The sequence below is a fragment of the Haliotis asinina genome, chromosome 11 (assembly GCF_037392515.1).
Source record: "Haliotis asinina isolate JCU_RB_2024 chromosome 11, JCU_Hal_asi_v2, whole genome shotgun sequence".
In the NCBI taxonomy this organism is placed as follows: domain Eukaryota; kingdom Metazoa; phylum Mollusca; class Gastropoda; order Lepetellida; family Haliotidae; genus Haliotis; species Haliotis asinina.
The window spans coordinates 37548830-37568044 of NC_090290.1; the positions used below are offsets into that span (position 1 = coordinate 37548830).

Genomic DNA, 19215 nt, shown 5'->3' on the forward strand with positions numbered 1-19215 from the left:
AGCTAGAAACTCTTGTACTAAAACAGACACATAGTTAAATCGTTTGATATATTGTTTTTCAGCCTTTCGAATTCTACAAGAACCCAGTTGATGAGTGTTCAATGTGCCACTGTTTCAACAATGCTGCAGTTTGTACAAAGGATGACAGCTGTGTCCCTACAGCCGGGCCATCTGTTCAACCAACTATTCAACCAGAGTGTCACTGGACCAACTGGATCAACGTTGACAAGCCAACAACTGGTGATGGTGATGTTGAATCAATCCTGAAACTGAGAACCACCAACACATTCTGTGCCCATCCTGTCAGCATTGAATGCCGCGAGGCATCATCTAAGACACCAGCAATGGAGTTTGGCCAGAAGGTTACCTGTGACCTTACTACAGGTTTTACCTGCTACAACTGGGAGAATAGTGGAAAATGTGGGGACTACGAGGTCCGCTTCTACTGCCCATGCGCATGTGAGTCCATATCTAAAAGCTGTCTCCTTCCATCATTTACAACTATGTTTTTATGGTTGTCAGTATTGAATATTAAATACTTAAATATTTAGTATATTATTTGATTATGTGATCGTAAAATATAGTTTAGGAAAAGCGAATGAGTTTATAAAGTATCAAAATTTATCTGATTTTAGCAACCGTATCCCCATCAACTGGACAATCCGGTCAGCCATCTGCCTCCCCAAGCGGACAATCTAGTCAGCCAACTGCCTCCCCAAGCAGCGGACAGCCCGGTCAGCCAACTGCCTCCCCAAGCGGCCAGTCTGGTCAGCCAACTGCCTCCCCAAGCGGCCAGTCTGGTCAGCCAACTGCCTCCCCAATCAGCGGACAGCCCGGTCAGCCAACTGCCTCCCCAAGCGGCCAATCTGGTCAGCCAACTGCCTCCCCTAGCACCAGACAATCCGGTCAGCCATCTGCCTCCCCAAGCAGTGGACAACCTGGTCAGCCAACTGTTTCACCTCCATTCTGTGGATGGTCAGCATGGACTAACTCTGATCACCCCGATGTTATTGTGCCAAATAAACCATTTGAGGGTGACATCGAATCAATTGCTTCCCTCATGACCAAAACCACAGTATGCAGTCACGAAATGATGAAGAAGGTTGAATGCAGAGTAGCAAGTACCAAACAGACGGCATCTGCAGCTGGTCAGTCGGTCACATGTGATGCCATACGTGGCCTCCGATGTAATAATCTGAAACAAAAAGATGGAAAGTGTCTTGACTACGAAATGAGAGTGTTCTGCGACTGTTCCGCTTTGCCTACTGCAAGACCAAGTACTGGGTCAAGTGGTGTCCCAACAGCCAGCCCAAGTGTTACAGGAAAGAGCGGTCAGCCAACAGCCAGCCCAAGTGCAGGTGGTCTTCCAACAGCCAGCCCAGGTGTAACAGGAAAGAGCGGTCAGCCAACAGCCAGTCCAAGTGCAGGACAGAGTGGTCAACCAACAGCCAGCCCAGGTGTTACACCAAAGGGTGGTGTTCCTTCAGCCAGTCCAAGTGCTGGACAGAGTGGTCAACCAACAGCCAGCCCAAGTGCAGGTGGTCTTCCAACAGCCAGCCCAAGTGCAGGACAAAGTGGTCAGCCAACAGCCAGCCCAAGTGCAGGCCAGAGTGGTCAGCCCACATCAAGTCCTGGCATAGGACAGACTGGTCTTCCCACTGCTGCACCGACTGTCTGTGGCTGGACACAGTGGATGAATAGTAACACACCTGACAATACTGGTGAAATGGAATTGCTTCCAAGTCTCAGACAACAGTTCCAATTCTGCAACACTGAAGACATCACAGCCTTGGAATGCAGAGATAGCAAGACACAGAAATCTGTGTCGGAATCTGGCCAGATAGGTGTAACATGCGATATGAAATACAGCGGTCTGATGTGCAGTAATAGTAAGCAGATGGTAGGAAGCACATGCTTTGATTATGAAGTGAGAGTGTTGTGTGAACCAAAAGGCGTTGACTGCTCTAAAGTGCCCACAGCTAGCCCAAGTACAAGACAGAGTGGTCAGCCAACAGCCAGCCCAAGTGCAGGCCAGAGTGGTCAGCCAACATCCAGCCCCGTTGTAGGACAGAGCGGTCTTCCCACAGCTAGCCCGAGTGCAGGACAGAGTGGTATTCCAACATCCCGTCCAAGTGCAGGACAGAGTGGTCAGCCAACAGTCAGCCCAAGTGCAGGACAGAGTGGGCAACCCACAGCCAGCCTAGTTGTTACTCCAAAGGGTGGAGTTCCCTCAGCTAGTCCAAGTGCAGGACAGAGTGCTCAACCAACAGCCAGCCCAAGTGCAGGCCAGAGTGGTCAACCTACAGCCAGCCCCGGTGTTACACCGAAGGGAGGAGTTCCCTCAGCCAGTCCAAGTGCAGGACAGAGTGCTCAACCAACAGCCAGCCCAAGTGCAGGACAAAGTGGTATTCCAACGTCCAGTCCAAGTGCAGGACAGAGTGGTCAGCCAACAGTCAGCCCAAGTGCAGGACAGAGTGGGCAACCCACAGCCAGCCCAGGTGTTACTCCAAAGGGTGGTGTTCCCTCAGCTAGTCCAAGTGCAGGACAGAGTGCTCAACCAACAGCCAGTCCAAGTGCAGGTCAGAGTGGACGTCCAACAGCTAGTCCAAGTGCAGGACAGAGTGGTCAGCCAACTGCCATTCCAGTTGTAGGACAGACCGGTCTTCCCACTGGTACGCCAAGCATTCTTGGACAACCATCAGTCAGTCCAAGTTTAGGTCCGAGCGGTATTCCAACAGCCAGTCCAAGTGCAGGTCAGAGTGGTCAGCCAACAGCCAGCCCAAGTGCAGGTGGTCTTCCAACAGCCAGCCCAGGTGTAACAGGAAAGAGCGGTCAGCCAACAGCCAGTCCAAGTGCGGGACAGAGTGGGCAACCCACAGCAAGTCCAAGTGCAGGACAGAGTGGTAAGCCAACTTCCAGTCCAAGTGCAGGACAGAGTGGTCAGCCAACAGCCAGCCCAAGTGCAGGACAGAGTGGTCAACCAACAGCCAGCCTAGGTGTTACACCAAAGGGTGGTGTTCCCTCAGCCAGTCCAAGTGCAGGACAGAGTGCTCAACCAACAGCCAGCCCAAGTGCAGGACAGAGTGGTAAGCCAACTTCCAGTCCAAGTGCAGGACAGAGTGGTCAGCCAACAGCCAGCCCAAGTGCAGGACAGAGTGGTCAACCAACAGCCAGCCCAGGTGTTACACCAAAGGGTGGTGTTCCCTCAGCCAGTCCAAGTGCAGGACAGAGTGCTCAACCAACAGCCAGCCCAGGTGTTACAGTAAAGAGTGGCCAGCCAACAGCCAGCCCAGGTGTTACACCAAAGGGTGGTGTTCCCTCAGCCAGTCCAAGTGCAGGACAGAGTGCTCAACCAACAGCCAGCCCAGGTGTTACAGTAAAGAGTGGCCAGCCAACAGCCAGCCCAAGTGCAGGACAGAGTGGTCAGCCAACAGCCAGCCCAAGTGCAGGTGGTCTTCCAACAGCCAGCCCAGGTGTAACAGGAAAGAGCGGTCAGCCAACAGCCAGTCCAAGTGCGGGACAGAGTGCTCAACCCACAGCAAGTCCAAGTGCTGGACAGAGTGGACTTCCAACAGCCAGCCCAGGTACTACCTGTTTACTAAATTTGCTAATAGGTTTCTTTCCTCAAACTGACTATAACTGGCAATGCATCCATCTTCAGATTGTATTTAAATCCGAACGCGTATTAGGCTCACTAATGAGGCTATGCTCTGTTTTGTCATTTCCCAGTGTCTGGCTCATCGTTCAGTGTGGCTCCAGGCATGGAGACAACAGCAGTTGCTGGCCAGTCCACAACAGCTGTGCTCAGTAAGTATGATTTGAAGACATTTATACAGTGTACAAACTACATCTTCAAAGTATACCCCACGCCACGTCATATGCCCTAGATTTACACACGGCATTTCTCTCCTTCAGTCTGTCCAAATCCAATGACAAATACTGCCACTCTAGAAGTACCGGACAGCCATCTCAGCGCATCTTCCAGTCTCTCCACATATGCAGGGCCACAAAGATCTAGAATTGATGCCATTTCTGACAATCTCAATATTGGAGCTTGGATGCCCAAGACAATGGACAAAGGACAATGGATTGAAGCCAGATTTGACCACCCTGAATATGTCAATGCTATTATCACCAAAGGACGAGAGGGATCATCGCAGTGGGTGAAGGCATTCATAATTGCTTACTCTATGGATGGACAGACCTTCCAGTACTATGAAAAGAATGGCACTCCTAAGGTACAGTCATTACAACTCATTATATTCATGCTCAAACTGTTTCCATCTGTGTCAGCCTTTAAAAAAACGTCAGGGCGGTGTTTGTTTGTCACTACAAAGACCCTAGTTCGATTCCCCGAATGGGTACAATGTGTGAAGTCAGTTCTGGTTATTTCGTTATATTTACACTAAAACTAAAATGTAAAAGCTAAAAGAATATTCCTTTTGCGATTGTAATGCCATTGACCTTTTTGTAGCATGACGATCAATCACCGACAGAATTGAATTAGGCGAACATGCAATGGACCTGGTTGCGGGTGATTTAACGTGTACTGTTTATCAATATAACATCAACACGCTCGGCTAAATAATATAAATAATATGTGAACTGTTCATCTCTAGTCTGCACTCTGATTTGAAGCTGTATGACAGTCTTCGATTGTGTCTTGCTAGGTCTTCAACGGAAACTTTGACGGAGACAGTGCAGTGAGATCAGTGCTGACACCAATTGTTGCAAAGTACATCCGAATCCAGCCAGTTATGTGGGAGGGAGCTATCGCTCTCAGGTTCAGCATTGTTGGCTGTAGAGGTAAGTTCTGCCGTGTACTACTGACAGAAGAGCCTGGTAATAAAGTACACTTCCATAAACTCTCAAAACTGTAATTGTAACATTGGAAGAAATGGTTCATCTGACATGGTTTCGTTTCATCACCAAAGGACATTTTGAGAGTAATGTCACTAAGCACATTATTTTATCTGTACCACATTTTGATGTTAATTGTTGGAACAGAAGATCACGATGTACTGGCAAATCAAGAAACATCCTCACTTGATTGAGGACACTCATATCCTCTTCGATTTAATGTGTGGTGATACGTCTGAATGAACAACAGACGGCATCACCTATTATCCCATCTGAAATGACCCTTTTGTTTGTAGCTCCCGAGGAAGTACTCCCTACCTTGGTACCATCTGCTGGCCCTTCAGTAGGTCCTACAGCTTCTCCTCAGCAGACCTGCGTTACAAGTTCATGGTCCTCTTGGGTCGACACCAACACAGCCACAGAAGGACAGCATGAGTTCATGACCAAGCAACAGCTCACTGTGAGTAGTAGCGACATCACACCACCCCAGTGTATGCCCTTGTGTCGTTGTCTGGTTAATATTGACAGGTTAATGGTGATACGCGACTGGTTAATGGTGTATTTCAGAGGAATACGATGCATTTGATAGGGGTGGTTTGATTTGGAAGAGTGTGTTTTGAGTTATTTGGAAGGAAACAAGATGTATTTGGGAAAACGCCTGGTACATGTGAAGGAATACATATATTTAGGACGATGCTGGTGTATTTGTAAGAATATGGTGTATTTGGTATGTTGTAAAATGTATACATTTTCTCCGTTGTTTTCAGGACTTCTGCTCCACTGGCAAGGTCGACAAGGTGGAATGCGAGACTGTTGATGGTATCCCATCCTACAGTACTGGGGAGATCATGCAGTGCTCAGTTGAGAACGGCCTCGTCTGTAACGACCAGGACAACTTCCCCATTCCCTGCAGTGACTACAGAATCAGATATCACTGTGACTGCTCTGGTAGGTTACGCCTCATCCCAACAGATAAATATTTTCCGTTTAGAATATAATACAAAATCATTGAAAATGTGAGTACGATTGCATACTTGTACATGTGAACTGTTTAATGAGGAATCATTCACCGCTTCATAGGTGTACCAACAGCTAGCCCACCAAGTCAGACCGGAAGTGGCCTCCCAACTGCAAGCCCTGGACAAGGCGTAAGTGGAACCCCTACAGCAAGTCCTGGAATTCAACTTACAGCCAGCCCAACACCAAACATACCAGGTTAGTCATTTTGATAGTGAGCCTTGTTTTATAAGCGTCCAATCATCTTTGGCATAGCTGTTCACTTTTCACAGTTACATCCATTTGGCAATTCAGAAATGTATTACTATGGGTGTGAGTCCCGATTTACCCCGATTTCGTTTCTTGGTTTGTCTGAGCCACAACTGTGTTTGTGGATATTGAACAAAACTGTAACGGCTTTCCGCCCACAAGCTGTAATATAACAAGAAATACAACTCATTCGCAAAGTTCAACACACAAATAGCGTCGTTCAATGAACACCAGTCGCGTCTCTCATCGCTGTAGTCCTTATGATGCCATCAAATAAAGCACCATACCCAACTAACCCACTTTCTCCGTGTTGCCAGCTGGATGCAAAGAAGACATGGGTATGGCTAACGGCTTCATTCGCAACGACATGATTTCCGCCTCCTCCTACCGCGACGGCCTCCACTCTGCCATCAGTGCACGTCTTGGAGGAAACAGCGCCTGGCTGGCTGCTGAGGAGAACAAGAAACAATACATCCAGGTGGACTTCCTCGCTCCTAGGATCATCACCGGTGTCACCACCCAAGGACGACCGACAGCTCCTAGCTACGTGACCTCCTACAAGGTGTTCTACTCATACGACGGTGCCAACTGGAACGCCTACAGAGAGACCAAGGGAGAGGATATGGTTGGTGCATTTGGTTAAGCTTTCCTGGAAACACATTACGGTGCCAAGTCGTTCCAGAATTTGATTCAGCTAGGACTGATATTATATGCAATCATCAAAACACTACTGTATCACAACTGAGGGCAATTGGGTCGGCCAACATCCGTGTTCATTTCCTTGGTTTATGTTATCCTCCACCGCGATGTTGCTGGATTATTGTTACTGGAATCACTCGCTCTTTAAATAGTATCAGTTGACAACAAATACGGACGCAGGAAACTTCGATACGAAAAAAAGTATACAAAAAGTGTTATTGAGCCACTTGGTATACTTAATCCTTATTCTTTGCCAGGTGTTTTCCGGCAACTTCGACAACGAGACCCCTGTGACGAACATGTTCATGACTCCAGTCAGAGCCCGTTACATAAGGATCAGCCCTCAGACATGGAGTGGCATGATGGCCCTTAGATTCGAGATCCACGGATGCTTCGAGAGCTACCCAAGTAAGTGATGTCCAGATGCATATACGACATGGCACTCCCTGAATATACCGGAGGTCATGCCGTGCAAGGCCTCATCATGCCCCAGGACAGGGGGTGTCCCCTAGCTGATTTGGTCCATTGTCGATGAGTAAAATCTAAGGCTACGCATGACCAAAGCATAATAGTTAGAACGATAGGTCCATAAGAAGGCAATCAAATTTTGTATGAGAATATTTAGTTTACGATATGGTCATACACAAATGTAAAGGACAGGCCACTTTAATGTTACGTGTAATGTTTGGCCAGATATGCCTCCACACCAATGAAAACATCCTTTTAGAAGTAACTTCAGTCGTTTCACCTTCAACTGTGTATGTCTTAAACTATACCGATTTCGTCACCAGCTGTGTCGCCAACACCAGTGAACCCCCTGAGACCATCGGGCAAGCCCATCGGTTCCTCCACCACTACGCCTGGTCAGACAGTGACGCCCTTCCTTCCAGGTAGGCAGTAAACCATCATATACCATTCAAAAACAGTAGGGGATATTGGATTTACGAGGTTTATGAAATGCACATGATGAGGCCAAGGAGGCAACAGTTGATGAAAAGAAATGAAGGGAAAATGTGAAAATTTGCTCCCTTCCTTTTGGATTGTTTCATATGTATGGATACGTACCACTTTTTATTTGCATTGGCTAGTGTTATGTCTCGAACAATGGAATATCTCCTACGTTTGGGGAATGGTATATATAAGACGGAACTAGTGGTGTACATTCAAAGGGAACTTGCCATAGTTAGTACTTTTTATTACCTAATTCTGACGACCTTTTTTTAAAGATTTAAATATGGGTCTTGGTAATATTGAGTGTTACTAATTTGTTATCTGTGTTGCAACTAACCAACCATGTTTAGTGTCAGTTCCTTGTATTCTAGTGTTTAATGTCCGTTACATTTACATAACGTCCTTAGATGATTCTGACTCTTTGCCCTTCGCTGGGGTAGCGTTCCGTTCCTCACTTGGACCAACTATGTGAAGGTCTCATTTTGATGATGTTTATCATATTGCTGAAATACTGCTGAAGTCAGAACTAGAACTCGATCATTAAATATTGCCATGGTAATGCACATGACCATTTTTCTTTAGCCGGATGTGTTATCTGGGACTCATGGGTCAACCTTGGCCAAGTGACTCTTACATCCAATGGCGACCGTGAACCAATCGACGAGGTGAAGAAGGCTTCACTGACATGTCAACAGCCAATGCGCATCGAGTGCCGAACCGCCACCCCTGACCACACCGCTTCCGGTGAGACAGGTCAGACCGTCACCTGCAATCTGTGGAAAGGTCTTGTGTGCAACAACGCAGATCAGAAGGAGCCAATGTGCTTCGACTACGAAGTCCGACTTGGCTGTCTGAAACAGACCAAGGAATGTTGTGAGTACCGATCTCTCTAATAACACCGAAGGTCTAAACATAGGTGTCTGAGTAGTGACATACATAGCACGTTTCAGTCAAGTAATTGGAAATGTTCCTGAAAGATATGTATCTTTATGAATATTGTTTCCAGTGGAAATATATCATATTAAACATACCGGTGATCACGGTCATGCCATGAAGATATTTCCATCGGGTGTTTCGAGAAGAGATATTTGTATCCCAGAATGCAAAGGATTGATATTAGTGAACGGGTTCGAATACTAGATTTGACTAAATATAATCCTCGTTTATTCACACGATAATCGTGCTTCTAGATTCACAAAGCCATTAGTGAGGAGTATATGGTTGTTTGTGAGACACGTCAATGTCAGAAGATCCCCAAAGACTGTATAAGCCGTGAAGCCTTATCTCACCCCGAAATGGCCTGTCTCATTAATCGCACACCTTGATACACCTGAAATATACTGTTCTATCGTCTACATCCTCCACTACTGTTCCAGTGTCTGAGATCCCCACTGCCACCCCTACTGCCGGCCCATCCGTCGCTCCCACCTTCAACGCCAACCTCATCCCCTGCTACACAGGAATGGACCTGAGTCAGTGCCCCAAGGAGGGTTGTTCTAGCGGCTTCTTCTGTGACGGTGTCAGGTGTGTCCGCAAAGCCGAGTGTCCATGTATGATTGATGGGCAAGTTGTCCTGGTAAGTAACGTCTTTGAGAGGCATATAGAAGTTAGAAAACTGAGCAAGGGTAATATCTCTTTAAGTGGCATTATGGTGAAGAGATGTAGTCATAGACTACTTCTTGCAATAGAGAAGTTGTCTATCCATAAAACAGTTCCTCCTTTTTGTGTAGAATTTAACAGGGTTTTCAAGACCTTCTTCTTCAACTGAAATAACATTTGAAAAGTCAGTTATTCTTTGAAACTCAGTTCCGGACGTGATAAAAGAAGATGAGTCAAAGTGATTTTACACCTTCAGCAAAGGTTAAAAAACAAAACATCCAATCCAAATGTCTGTCTTTCATTGATATTCCAATTGACTATAATATACAATATTTACCATCTTGGTGCATTGGTTTAGAGGTTATAATTCCCTTTCCCAGCCTGGTCAGATCACCCAAAACAGCAACTGTGATACCTGCCAGTGTGTGAGCGGCGAGGTTAAGTGTCTGCCCAAGACCTGCCCCGACTGCAAAGAGGTCAGTATCTGTTACTGAAAATCACGGTATGTCTTAGTCGAACAGTTGACAAAAATCATCTATTTCAATGTTGTAAATTGACAGTACACAGAACACACATAAAGTAAATATTGCCCCATTCACAATGAAAATATAGTATGTAATCCAAGTGTACAACAATGACTAGTCCGAGAGTCTCTCTTTCTATACATGCATAATACAGATATGTATCATTCCAACGTTTGAACTTCTTGCCACAAGGTCTCGTCAGTGAAGAGAGGTTGGTGTTACCCCAAAACCATAAAGCCACATTTTGAGCAAACGTCTGTTTCTTAAGTCAGAGATTTTGGTTTTAAGAAATCGCGATATGTGATTATTGAGTAACCTGTCTATCTGTAACAGGGTCTCGAGACTATTCTGGACAAGGATACGTGCGAATGCGAGTGTGAGGCATGCGCAACTGGAGACTTCCGTTGCGGAAACGGCCAGTGCATCCCCAACTCTGCCCGATGTGATGGTGTCGCAGACTGTACGACCGATGAGTTCGAATGTGGTGAGTTTTCAAGATACGACCTCGACCTTGACATTGCTACAATTATGGGATAGTGGAGAGGGGTTAGGGGGAAATGTTCTTGAACATCTAGATCAAGATCTCTGGGTTTATGACAGACGTGTGTTGTGTGTTCCAGCATCGACTCCGATCTTCACATTGCCAACCACAGCAAAACCATCTCCGACGATGCCAGGAACTACAACTCCCACCTTTACTACACAATTGTTCAATGACGTCAACACCACACGCCATAAGATCGGTAGGTACCCTATTTCATGTATTTGTGGGTTTTGTTTTGCCACTAAATTCTGAACATCGTTCAGGAAAAAAACTGAAACTGAACTGTATCTGAATAATTTCAATGATCCTCTAATATGACAAGAAAGTTAGTGGTTTCGGTCGTGTGATGAAAACATCAGAGACAATAAATATGCTGAAAGTCACATTGCTGAAAATGTCCAGCAAGCGCTTTCCACATGTTTAACAATATATCGAATTATTAAAACATTGATAAGAATAAGTACTTTCTTGGACACCACGTTTATGTCGCTTAAAAGACGATGTCCTCAGCGGCCTGATAAGTGATGTCATTACTCAGGGGAAACATATTATTTATTTTTAATTTATGCTGCTTCAGTGACAACAAGCGTTGCACCCAACACCACCGTTCATCTTCCACCACACGTGCCCACACCAAGTAAGTCTGATGTTTGAGACTAAACCCGTGAAGATCAGAGCAGAACAGGTCTTCAGCAACCCATGCTTGCCATAAAAGTCGACTATGCTTGTCGTAAGAAGCGGGATCGGGTGGTCAGGCTCGCTGACTTGGTTCCCAATTGCGCAGAGAACATTTAAACATGGAATATATTCTGCTATATACTAACATCTAGTTTCTCAAATAAACATAATAAACAGAACTATCCATAATAGGTCGTGATAAAATATAATGAAAAGAAGCCCAGAGACTTCATTCATTTTCTAAAACTCTGGAAATATAGATAATCCCAGATAATCTAGACTTGCATGGGCTCTCTTGGATATGTTCGTTTCAGGGTCAGTATGACAGACTAATTCTACTGTTTCAGCGGCCTGTGTCGATGTCACGTGCTCTCCCCTCGTTCAGCCTCCTCTTAACCAAGGTGAGGTTGCAAAGGTGATGAAGAGCCCGGATGGATGCTGTGAGGAGTATATCGTTGTTTGTGAGCCACGTCAATGCCCCAAGATCTCCAGGGACTGTATGAAGCCAGAGATTCTGACCATGGTCGACAGCGGGGACAGGTGCTGCCCAGAGTACACTTGTGGTGAGCTTATTTTTTTGCAACTGGATTAATGTTTTCAAGCATCACATTTTCCAAAAAGAATGGTAATTGTAATTTGCAATTATGTACATACAAACCGTATCCTTGTGTTTCAGTGTGCCCTCCAAAGTGTCCAGTTCCTACTCAACCACCATGTGCTTTCGTAAGTACCATCAAGCTCTAATTTTGTTACTAGTGTCTACTGTCTTACACGTTCCTTACAAAAAAGCCTCTGCTGAAAGCTGAAGGTTCCTTGTCAATCGTAATAGGTCGTTCTGTACCAGTACCTGTGTCCAAGGTAACGTCTCTTATGTTCCTTTAGTAACACGTCACACTATAACAGAAAAGTGTTTAACGTCTTGTCCCTGCGGTATTTCAGGGATCCCAGGTCGTGGACATCGTTGGTGGCTGCAACTGCACAACCAAGGCATGTGGTAAGTGGACTTAACAACATGCACTATGTCTGACGCAATATATTTGACAAGACTAAAACAAGCATCAATATTTTAATCTATTGAAGCCATATTTGAAAACTTTGCACAGACTCCCAACCGAACAATTCTTTATTATTACCATCAACAAATCTGGGTTGCGCATTTCGCTTTTGATAATGTCTTAAATACTAATATTTGAAAGTTTGCGAGATTTGGACGTCGATATCACTGTTCTCAGTGATGAATAGGACTAAGTTTTTGGGCTAGACGTCTTCATTGCAAAGATGTGACATTTCGGTGGAAATGTTAATATTGATAATTTATAATTAAATTACGTCCATGATTCTTAAATTAAATATTAAATAATTATATATGGCAATCTTGAGTCAGTAAACAGCACAGCATTTTACAGGTAATATTATGATGTTTTTCTTGTTCCCACCAGTTGCTGGCACCCCAAGCCCATTCCCAGTAGTGACCACAACCATCCCAACGCCAATCTGCAGATACTCAATGACCAAGATGGTGACCAATGGTAAGGAGGTGGACCGAACCAATCCAGTGGAGGTGACCCACACCGTCGGTCAGCAATGGGCGGATGGCCTGTGCAAGACCTGCCAATGTGTCAACAGCACCAGTGGTACTGCAGAAACAACATGCCGGGAAAAACAATGTCCAGTATGCAAATTGGTAAGTGCCCTGATCATTTATTGGTCATAATTAAGTCGTCCTCGATTATGTAATTGTCGGTTGTGTCACATCGAGCTCCACATCGAGCTGGTCCACATAAGGCAGCTGATAGCATGGACTCAACGCGACTGGAACACAACTACGATCAAACATCAGACATGTAATCGAGCCTGACCACCCAGTCCCGTTAGTCGAATCTTAGGTAAAGCATTGATTCCTGAAGATCAATTTTTATGTCTCACCATAACAATACATGTGACCAAGGTTGTGTATCTTATTTTCATTTAGTAACATAAATCATTTAATTGCACAGCCTGACCGCCCAGTCCCGTTAGTCGAATCTTACGAAAAGCATTGATTCTTGAAGATTAATTCTGAAGATTAATTCTAAATCGGATTTTCATGAGATTTTTAGAGACGACTTTGAGATTAATTCAAAACAATGTAAAAGATTACAGTACTTAAAGCTTTCATTTATGTTTCATTAACATATTTGTACGATGTCTTGTAACCATTTTACCCTGCACAAGTGGATATATGCCAATCTTGTAACGTACTGGAACCTACCCATACCACAAAATTGAATTGTTCATGTAAAGTCGTTGTTGCATCGATACTCAGTCACCTGACATTAATCTACGACGCTGCATTTACCTGCTCTTTATGTTCCCAGGGAGAGGAGAGACGTCAAACGGACGGCACCTGCTGTGGAGAATGTGTTAAGATCGGTTGTGTTGTCAACGGCACGGTTTACAAGGTGCGCCATTAACACAAATCGGACATGATCAATATATGTTATAAATTGGTATTTAGTGAGAGTGAGTGAGTTTAGTTTTACACCGCACTCAGCAGCATTCCAGCCAGCGGCACATTTTGACGTTTGGACATTGGAACTGGACTGTCAATAAAAACGTTAAGAACGTATTGATACTTACATGTCTATTTATATTATTTTTTCATTTATATATTTCTTGTGTTTTACAGACAGGAGAGAAGATCCAGGCATCAATGAAGTGTTTCGAGAAGATGTGTACAGTTGACGTTATGACAGGCGACTTCATCGTTCTGCAGACTCAAGTACAGTGTGAAAATATCGACAAGCTGCCCAAGTGCACAGGAGTACGTACAATAACTAGCTGATGTATTAGTGAAAGAGTGAATTTTACGCCGCACACAGCAATATTCCAGCTATGTGGCGGAGGCCTGCAAATAATCGAGTCTGGACCAGACAATCTAGTGATCAGCAGTATATGAAGTATGTAGCAGGGCCTCCCCGCGTTTAAGAGTGGTACAGGTACAGTGATATAGTGGCACAGGTGGTCATGAGTTCGAATCCGTTCCTTCCTCGTTGATTTCAATTTAATGATCTTCGCGCACGTGGTGTAACTGAAGCAAGGTTCAGGAGAAGATAAAGGCAAGAAGTAGCATGTTGTTCTGCATGGCATTGGCAATTTTTCAAGACAACGTTCCCACACATCGTCCCCACTAATCGTCAGTGTGCGATATTTATGCTGGTCATGTGGTCCGTGGTTAGTGAAAAATCACCAGGACCTCTGAATGATAAGTTTGATAAGTTTGCAGTGGTCTGGTGGCCAGTGAATTGGATCTAAATAGCCCAATATCTGCTCGTTTACCATTCATTTAAATGTTAAGATAATTTATGATAGAGTTGATAGGGAAGCATATTTCTATGAACTTTATCTTTGACTATAACATTCTGTGTTCACAGAGCGAAAAGGCCTACGATTCTACTGGATGCTGTCTCCGATGCGTGCCTAGAGGTGGGTAGTGCCACCGATGTAATAAATACAGCGATATAGTAGTTTTGTCTCTAAAATAAATCTAATGCATACGCTCTTACTTCAGCAATACGGATATCATTATACATGACCCGAAGGGATTTACATCGTTTGATTATGCTACATTTATGTCACATAATCACGTGATCAACACTTCATGGAATAGCATTTCGTTTGGTCACCATCGCGTTTGTGAAATGAATCATCAACGATTCACTATGGGATGCAAACCTTTGATTGAGTCATATTAGTTGAGAATATCTTAGAGCGAGTGAATGAGTTTACACCAGATGTCTGTCTCCGAGATAAATAAAAAATGTTACTAGTGGCCTTGGTTTGCTGCCCCTGGATCATAATATCGATCATTGGTTTCTAAGATCTGGTATTGATTATTCAGATCTGCGGTATTTTTAAATAGTGTTGAGTGTAGCTTTAAACAACTAACATACCAAGCAACGAATTCGTTGTTCCCACGCGTGTCTTTCCTAACAAACCTGATTCTTGTATTTGCAGACATGGTACCAACCACCTCCCTCAATTCGGTGTGCAAGACCTGTACTCCAAGACTGATGTTCGGACAGATCCAGCAATCCATTGGCTTCTTCAAGGTCAATGACAACGGTGAGATCTGCTCCAACGTAGAACCGATACCAGAACTCAAGGAGTGTGCAGGCTACTGCGGCTCAACTTCCAAGTACACCGCACTCATGCGCGGCTTTGACAACGATTGCATGTGTTGCCAGCCAGCCAAGACGGTACCCAAGACTATCCAGCTTGTCTGTGGTACTGGAAGAAAGATCACCAAGACCTACAACGTACCGGAAACATGCGCCTGCAGCGCATGCTCACAAGGAGCATAATCTCAAACCCACTTCCGCTTCCGGCCATGGACTCCCTGTGAAAGTGACACATAAGAGGAGCGATCCTATGAATGTGTGACAATGTGACATAAATGCAAGAACTATTTATTCATGAACCTGTGATTACAATGCTCAAGTTGATTTATGTTTAAGTGTTTGTCTCAAAATGAAACTGTACATATATACATGTTATACTTTTTTCTGGAATGTGCAATGTCCTGACCTATATACCTGAACAACAAAATACAAATTGTCTATGTTTTCATCAATGAATATTAATGAATGCTTATACTTAAAATGTATTTCCAATTATATAGCTAGGTTGTTGCAAGATGTTATACACTTATTTATTGTAAAATCATGGTGAGGAAATAAATAAAAGCAATATTAATGTACAGAACTTCTATTGTACTTTCGTATGAGAATCATACACACACAGTATACCCTGGTTATAATGCCACCGTTTGTCCTTTAATGAATGTTGAATGACTGGATCATCCCTGCGCCTAGTACTTCAGGTGTCTTGTTGTTAAAGATGGCAGGAAGTGTATTGTCACACGTGCTAATGTATCTGAGATTACAAGACTATTTAGAACACTAATGATCAATTAATGAACGTCAATGAACCATTTAAGGTATGTATACCACATGCAGGTTGTGTAACTAACATTACAATCAAGGAACATTACTTTCTGTTCCAGAATCATTGGCAAATGGCATTATAACCCGTTTGGCACAAACAGGGTATTGTATTGACAGGAAATCCGTTCTGGCAAAAAACATGGCATTACATGCAGGATGGCATTATAACCAGAGGCATTATAACAAGGGGCATTATAACAAGGGTGCACTGTACTAACTGAACTAAGTTGATTAACAACCACAACTGGAAGGCTAGGTGAACCCACAGGTTACCTGTACACATATGAAAGAAAATCTTGAAATTATTATAGTATATTAAACACAGATGTTCCACAAATCGCTACGAAAGAGAAGAGCACCCACCATCCCAGTTTGTTAAGAAGGTCTTGAGAATATTGCATCGATACCGTGGATGAGATCGGGTCAGGTGATTTTACGATCGGGAAAACCTTCTTAAATAATATGCGCCCGTAAAGATCCGGGTTAGAATAATCTTTAGCAACCCACTCTTAACGTATGGAGCAAATAATGGATCGAGTGGTCAGGTTCGATGACTTGGTAGACACGTGTCACGTTGATCATAATGCCAAGTTGTGTCCGACCTTGAAATGTGATGTCTCCCCATACCATAACGCTAACGCCTCAACTGACAAACTGTCGATGTTGAGTGCACGCGTCAACATTTCGCACAACCTTGCCGTGCCATCTTAGCTGTCCAGATAAAATCTTGAGTTGTCAGTGTACAAAATACCATCCCAATTTGCCTACTGTACTGTAGATGTTGTCTGGACCAGACAAGACATGCCTCTGGGTGACGCTGGATTAAACCTGGACGTATTGCAGGTCGTTGGGGTCAGATGTTGTGCTCCCTCGAACGGTTCCGTACAGCCCTGGAACAAAGTGGATGTAAGCCACGAATAGTCCGAGCAGTCAAACTGGCTGTCGGGAATCGATCGTGAGTGTTTTGCTGACATTATGTTGAGAAAGTGTCCACAGAGACGAGATGGTGTTTCGATGACACCAAAATGTCTCGCCACTTCAGTTTGGACTATTCCAGTCTCCAGATCACACACGGTGCGGAGACGCTCATTTTTCCGTAAGGCGTGGTAGTTTATGTTGAAATTAATTTGTTGTCAACATCATTCAGAGACCAGATAATAATCAACCCTTCTTCAATTTCCAGTACCAGGTGTATGAAGTTGTGGTGCCAAAACACATTTAAAAAGACAGTATTTTTTTTGCACAAAGTACACGTGCACGCCCATCCATCATCAATTCACGTTTAAAGTTCTATACCTTTCAAATATCTATTATGCTATGCACTGTTACTTTTTTCCGTAAGTGTGGAAAAAACATGCATCAACAAATGGCACTACAGTCGGGTTTCGTGTGGCTATTTAGAATAAACATCCTTGCATTTAGCTACAGTAATTCAGCTTATTTGATAGCTTATGTAGTCGAGTTCCCACCAAATCAAATAGGGTTTTGCGCTCCGTATTAAAGCCTACAATCGAGAGAAACAAGAGTGATGGACTAAGTGCCTTTGAGTTTAGTTTTATGCCACACTCAGCAATAATCCAGCTATATGGCGGTGGTAAGTAATAGAGTCTGAACAAGACAATCCAGGGATCAAAAGCATGAGCATCGAGCTACACTCCTGGGATAGGATGGCGTGCGTCAACCAAGCCGGCGAGTCTGACCACCCGATCCCGTTAGTCAACTCTTACGAGCATGGGTTGCTGAAAGCCAAATACCCGGATTTCACGGGTGGTTTTCCCGAAGAATGCTGTTAATGCTAATGATCAAGTTACACACCGTGTTTTGTTTCAACAAAATTGTAATTATTTGACAAATTGTTTGGATTCATGTTTACTTCTTTAATTCACTTTTGCAAGTGATATATCTGCCTTTTTGGAGTGTTGTATTTTCTTTCGAGTGTTCCGCCATAGTTGATGTCTTAGCTTGTAGTGTTTCTGATCCCCGGATCATATTGGGAACACCGGGTGTCATTATGGTTGCCATGCGTTTTTTCTTTACAGTTCGTGGCCAACAGAGTTATAAGGTGCAGTGAATGAGTTAAAATTTATAGTCTCGTGACGAGACCTAAACACAAGATAAATACCTCTAAATATATATTTCCTTTAACAGTTTAGACTCACTTGAAACACTCACTGTATGTTATGTATATATGTATGGTTACATCGATGATTGATTGCTCCAACAACGTGGGGAACGAACCGCAAATGCATATACATATGAATTGCAAGAGGATCATACATCAAACTGCTGGTTAGTGTGTGCAAATATCGTCTGTGTGAACATCTGCGTTTAGGTGTAAAGTTTTGTTGAGAACCAATCGGCTATCCTAGCACTCATACAAACAAGAGAAGAGGGAACGGAATGGAACCGAGTCTGACCACCTGATATAGTCAGTGTTATAACCAATATCTGCTGGGATGTACTTCTAAGATGGAATAGATACGTGCGGGAAAATCAATATATTCCTAATATACACCTTATCTGAATTCCTATATAAGACCCAAAAACATATATTTGCAGGAATGGCATTCCTCGCCGTCTAATGGCTATAAAACGTATTTATTATCTAAATTTAAATCTATTCAGCCATATCTCCATTGGAAAGCTATCAAGAAGTTCCCTATTGCTATAGCCAAGTTCAAGTGTAGTTCACATCAACTGAATATGGAAACGGGTAGATCTATAAATAAACCAAACAGCTTGGGATTGTGTGAAAAGAGTTCCTGCAACTATGTGGAAGCTGAGTATCACTTCCTTGATATACAACCTTGTCTAAATTCAACCGACTGATGTGTAATGCTATAATAATTCCACTGGTTTTAAGAAATCTTGCCATTATTATCTACTATGTTTACAATCGGAGTCGCTGCAAAATGAAGGCTGCTTATGTATAGTTTTGAATCATGGACCGAGGGACTACACACATGCATAAAAGATAAAGAATAAAGAGTTTGAACCTGTGTGTTGAGAATCAAGCAAGTTAGAGTCGGCTTAATTGAAGCGTTTCATAATCACTGGTGCCCGCATGGAAAACCGCTGTGACAGCAGTTTCTAATTGTCTCATTATGTC

At 43.8% G+C, this 19215-nt stretch overlaps 1 protein-coding gene across 1 annotated transcript in view; it reads left to right on the top strand.

The window, feature by feature from the left end:
• The window catches only part of LOC137256634 (mucin-5AC-like), a 30344-nt gene extending 14483 nt beyond the window's left edge, over positions 1-15861 (top strand). Inside the window, exons 18-42 of the mRNA XM_067794537.1 lie at positions 63-459; positions 636-3584; positions 3730-3807; positions 3916-4238; positions 4671-4806; positions 5157-5320; positions 5628-5808; positions 5941-6075; positions 6444-6751; positions 7083-7233; positions 7617-7715; positions 8359-8649; positions 9153-9352; positions 9756-9851; positions 10233-10383; positions 10520-10642; positions 11021-11080; positions 11469-11684; positions 11798-11844; positions 12061-12115; positions 12561-12805; positions 13479-13562; positions 13790-13924; positions 14535-14586; positions 15118-15861. Of these exons, the coding sequence (XP_067650638.1) occupies positions 63-459; positions 636-3584; positions 3730-3807; positions 3916-4238; positions 4671-4806; positions 5157-5320; positions 5628-5808; positions 5941-6075; positions 6444-6751; positions 7083-7233; positions 7617-7715; positions 8359-8649; positions 9153-9352; positions 9756-9851; positions 10233-10383; positions 10520-10642; positions 11021-11080; positions 11469-11684; positions 11798-11844; positions 12061-12115; positions 12561-12805; positions 13479-13562; positions 13790-13924; positions 14535-14586; positions 15118-15464 (7023 nt within the window). The 3' untranslated portion in view covers positions 15465-15861. The remainder of the gene's footprint in view (positions 1-62; positions 460-635; positions 3585-3729; positions 3808-3915; positions 4239-4670; positions 4807-5156; positions 5321-5627; positions 5809-5940; positions 6076-6443; positions 6752-7082; positions 7234-7616; positions 7716-8358; positions 8650-9152; positions 9353-9755; positions 9852-10232; positions 10384-10519; positions 10643-11020; positions 11081-11468; positions 11685-11797; positions 11845-12060; positions 12116-12560; positions 12806-13478; positions 13563-13789; positions 13925-14534; positions 14587-15117) is intronic.
• Positions 15862-19215: the final 3354 nt, after the last annotated feature.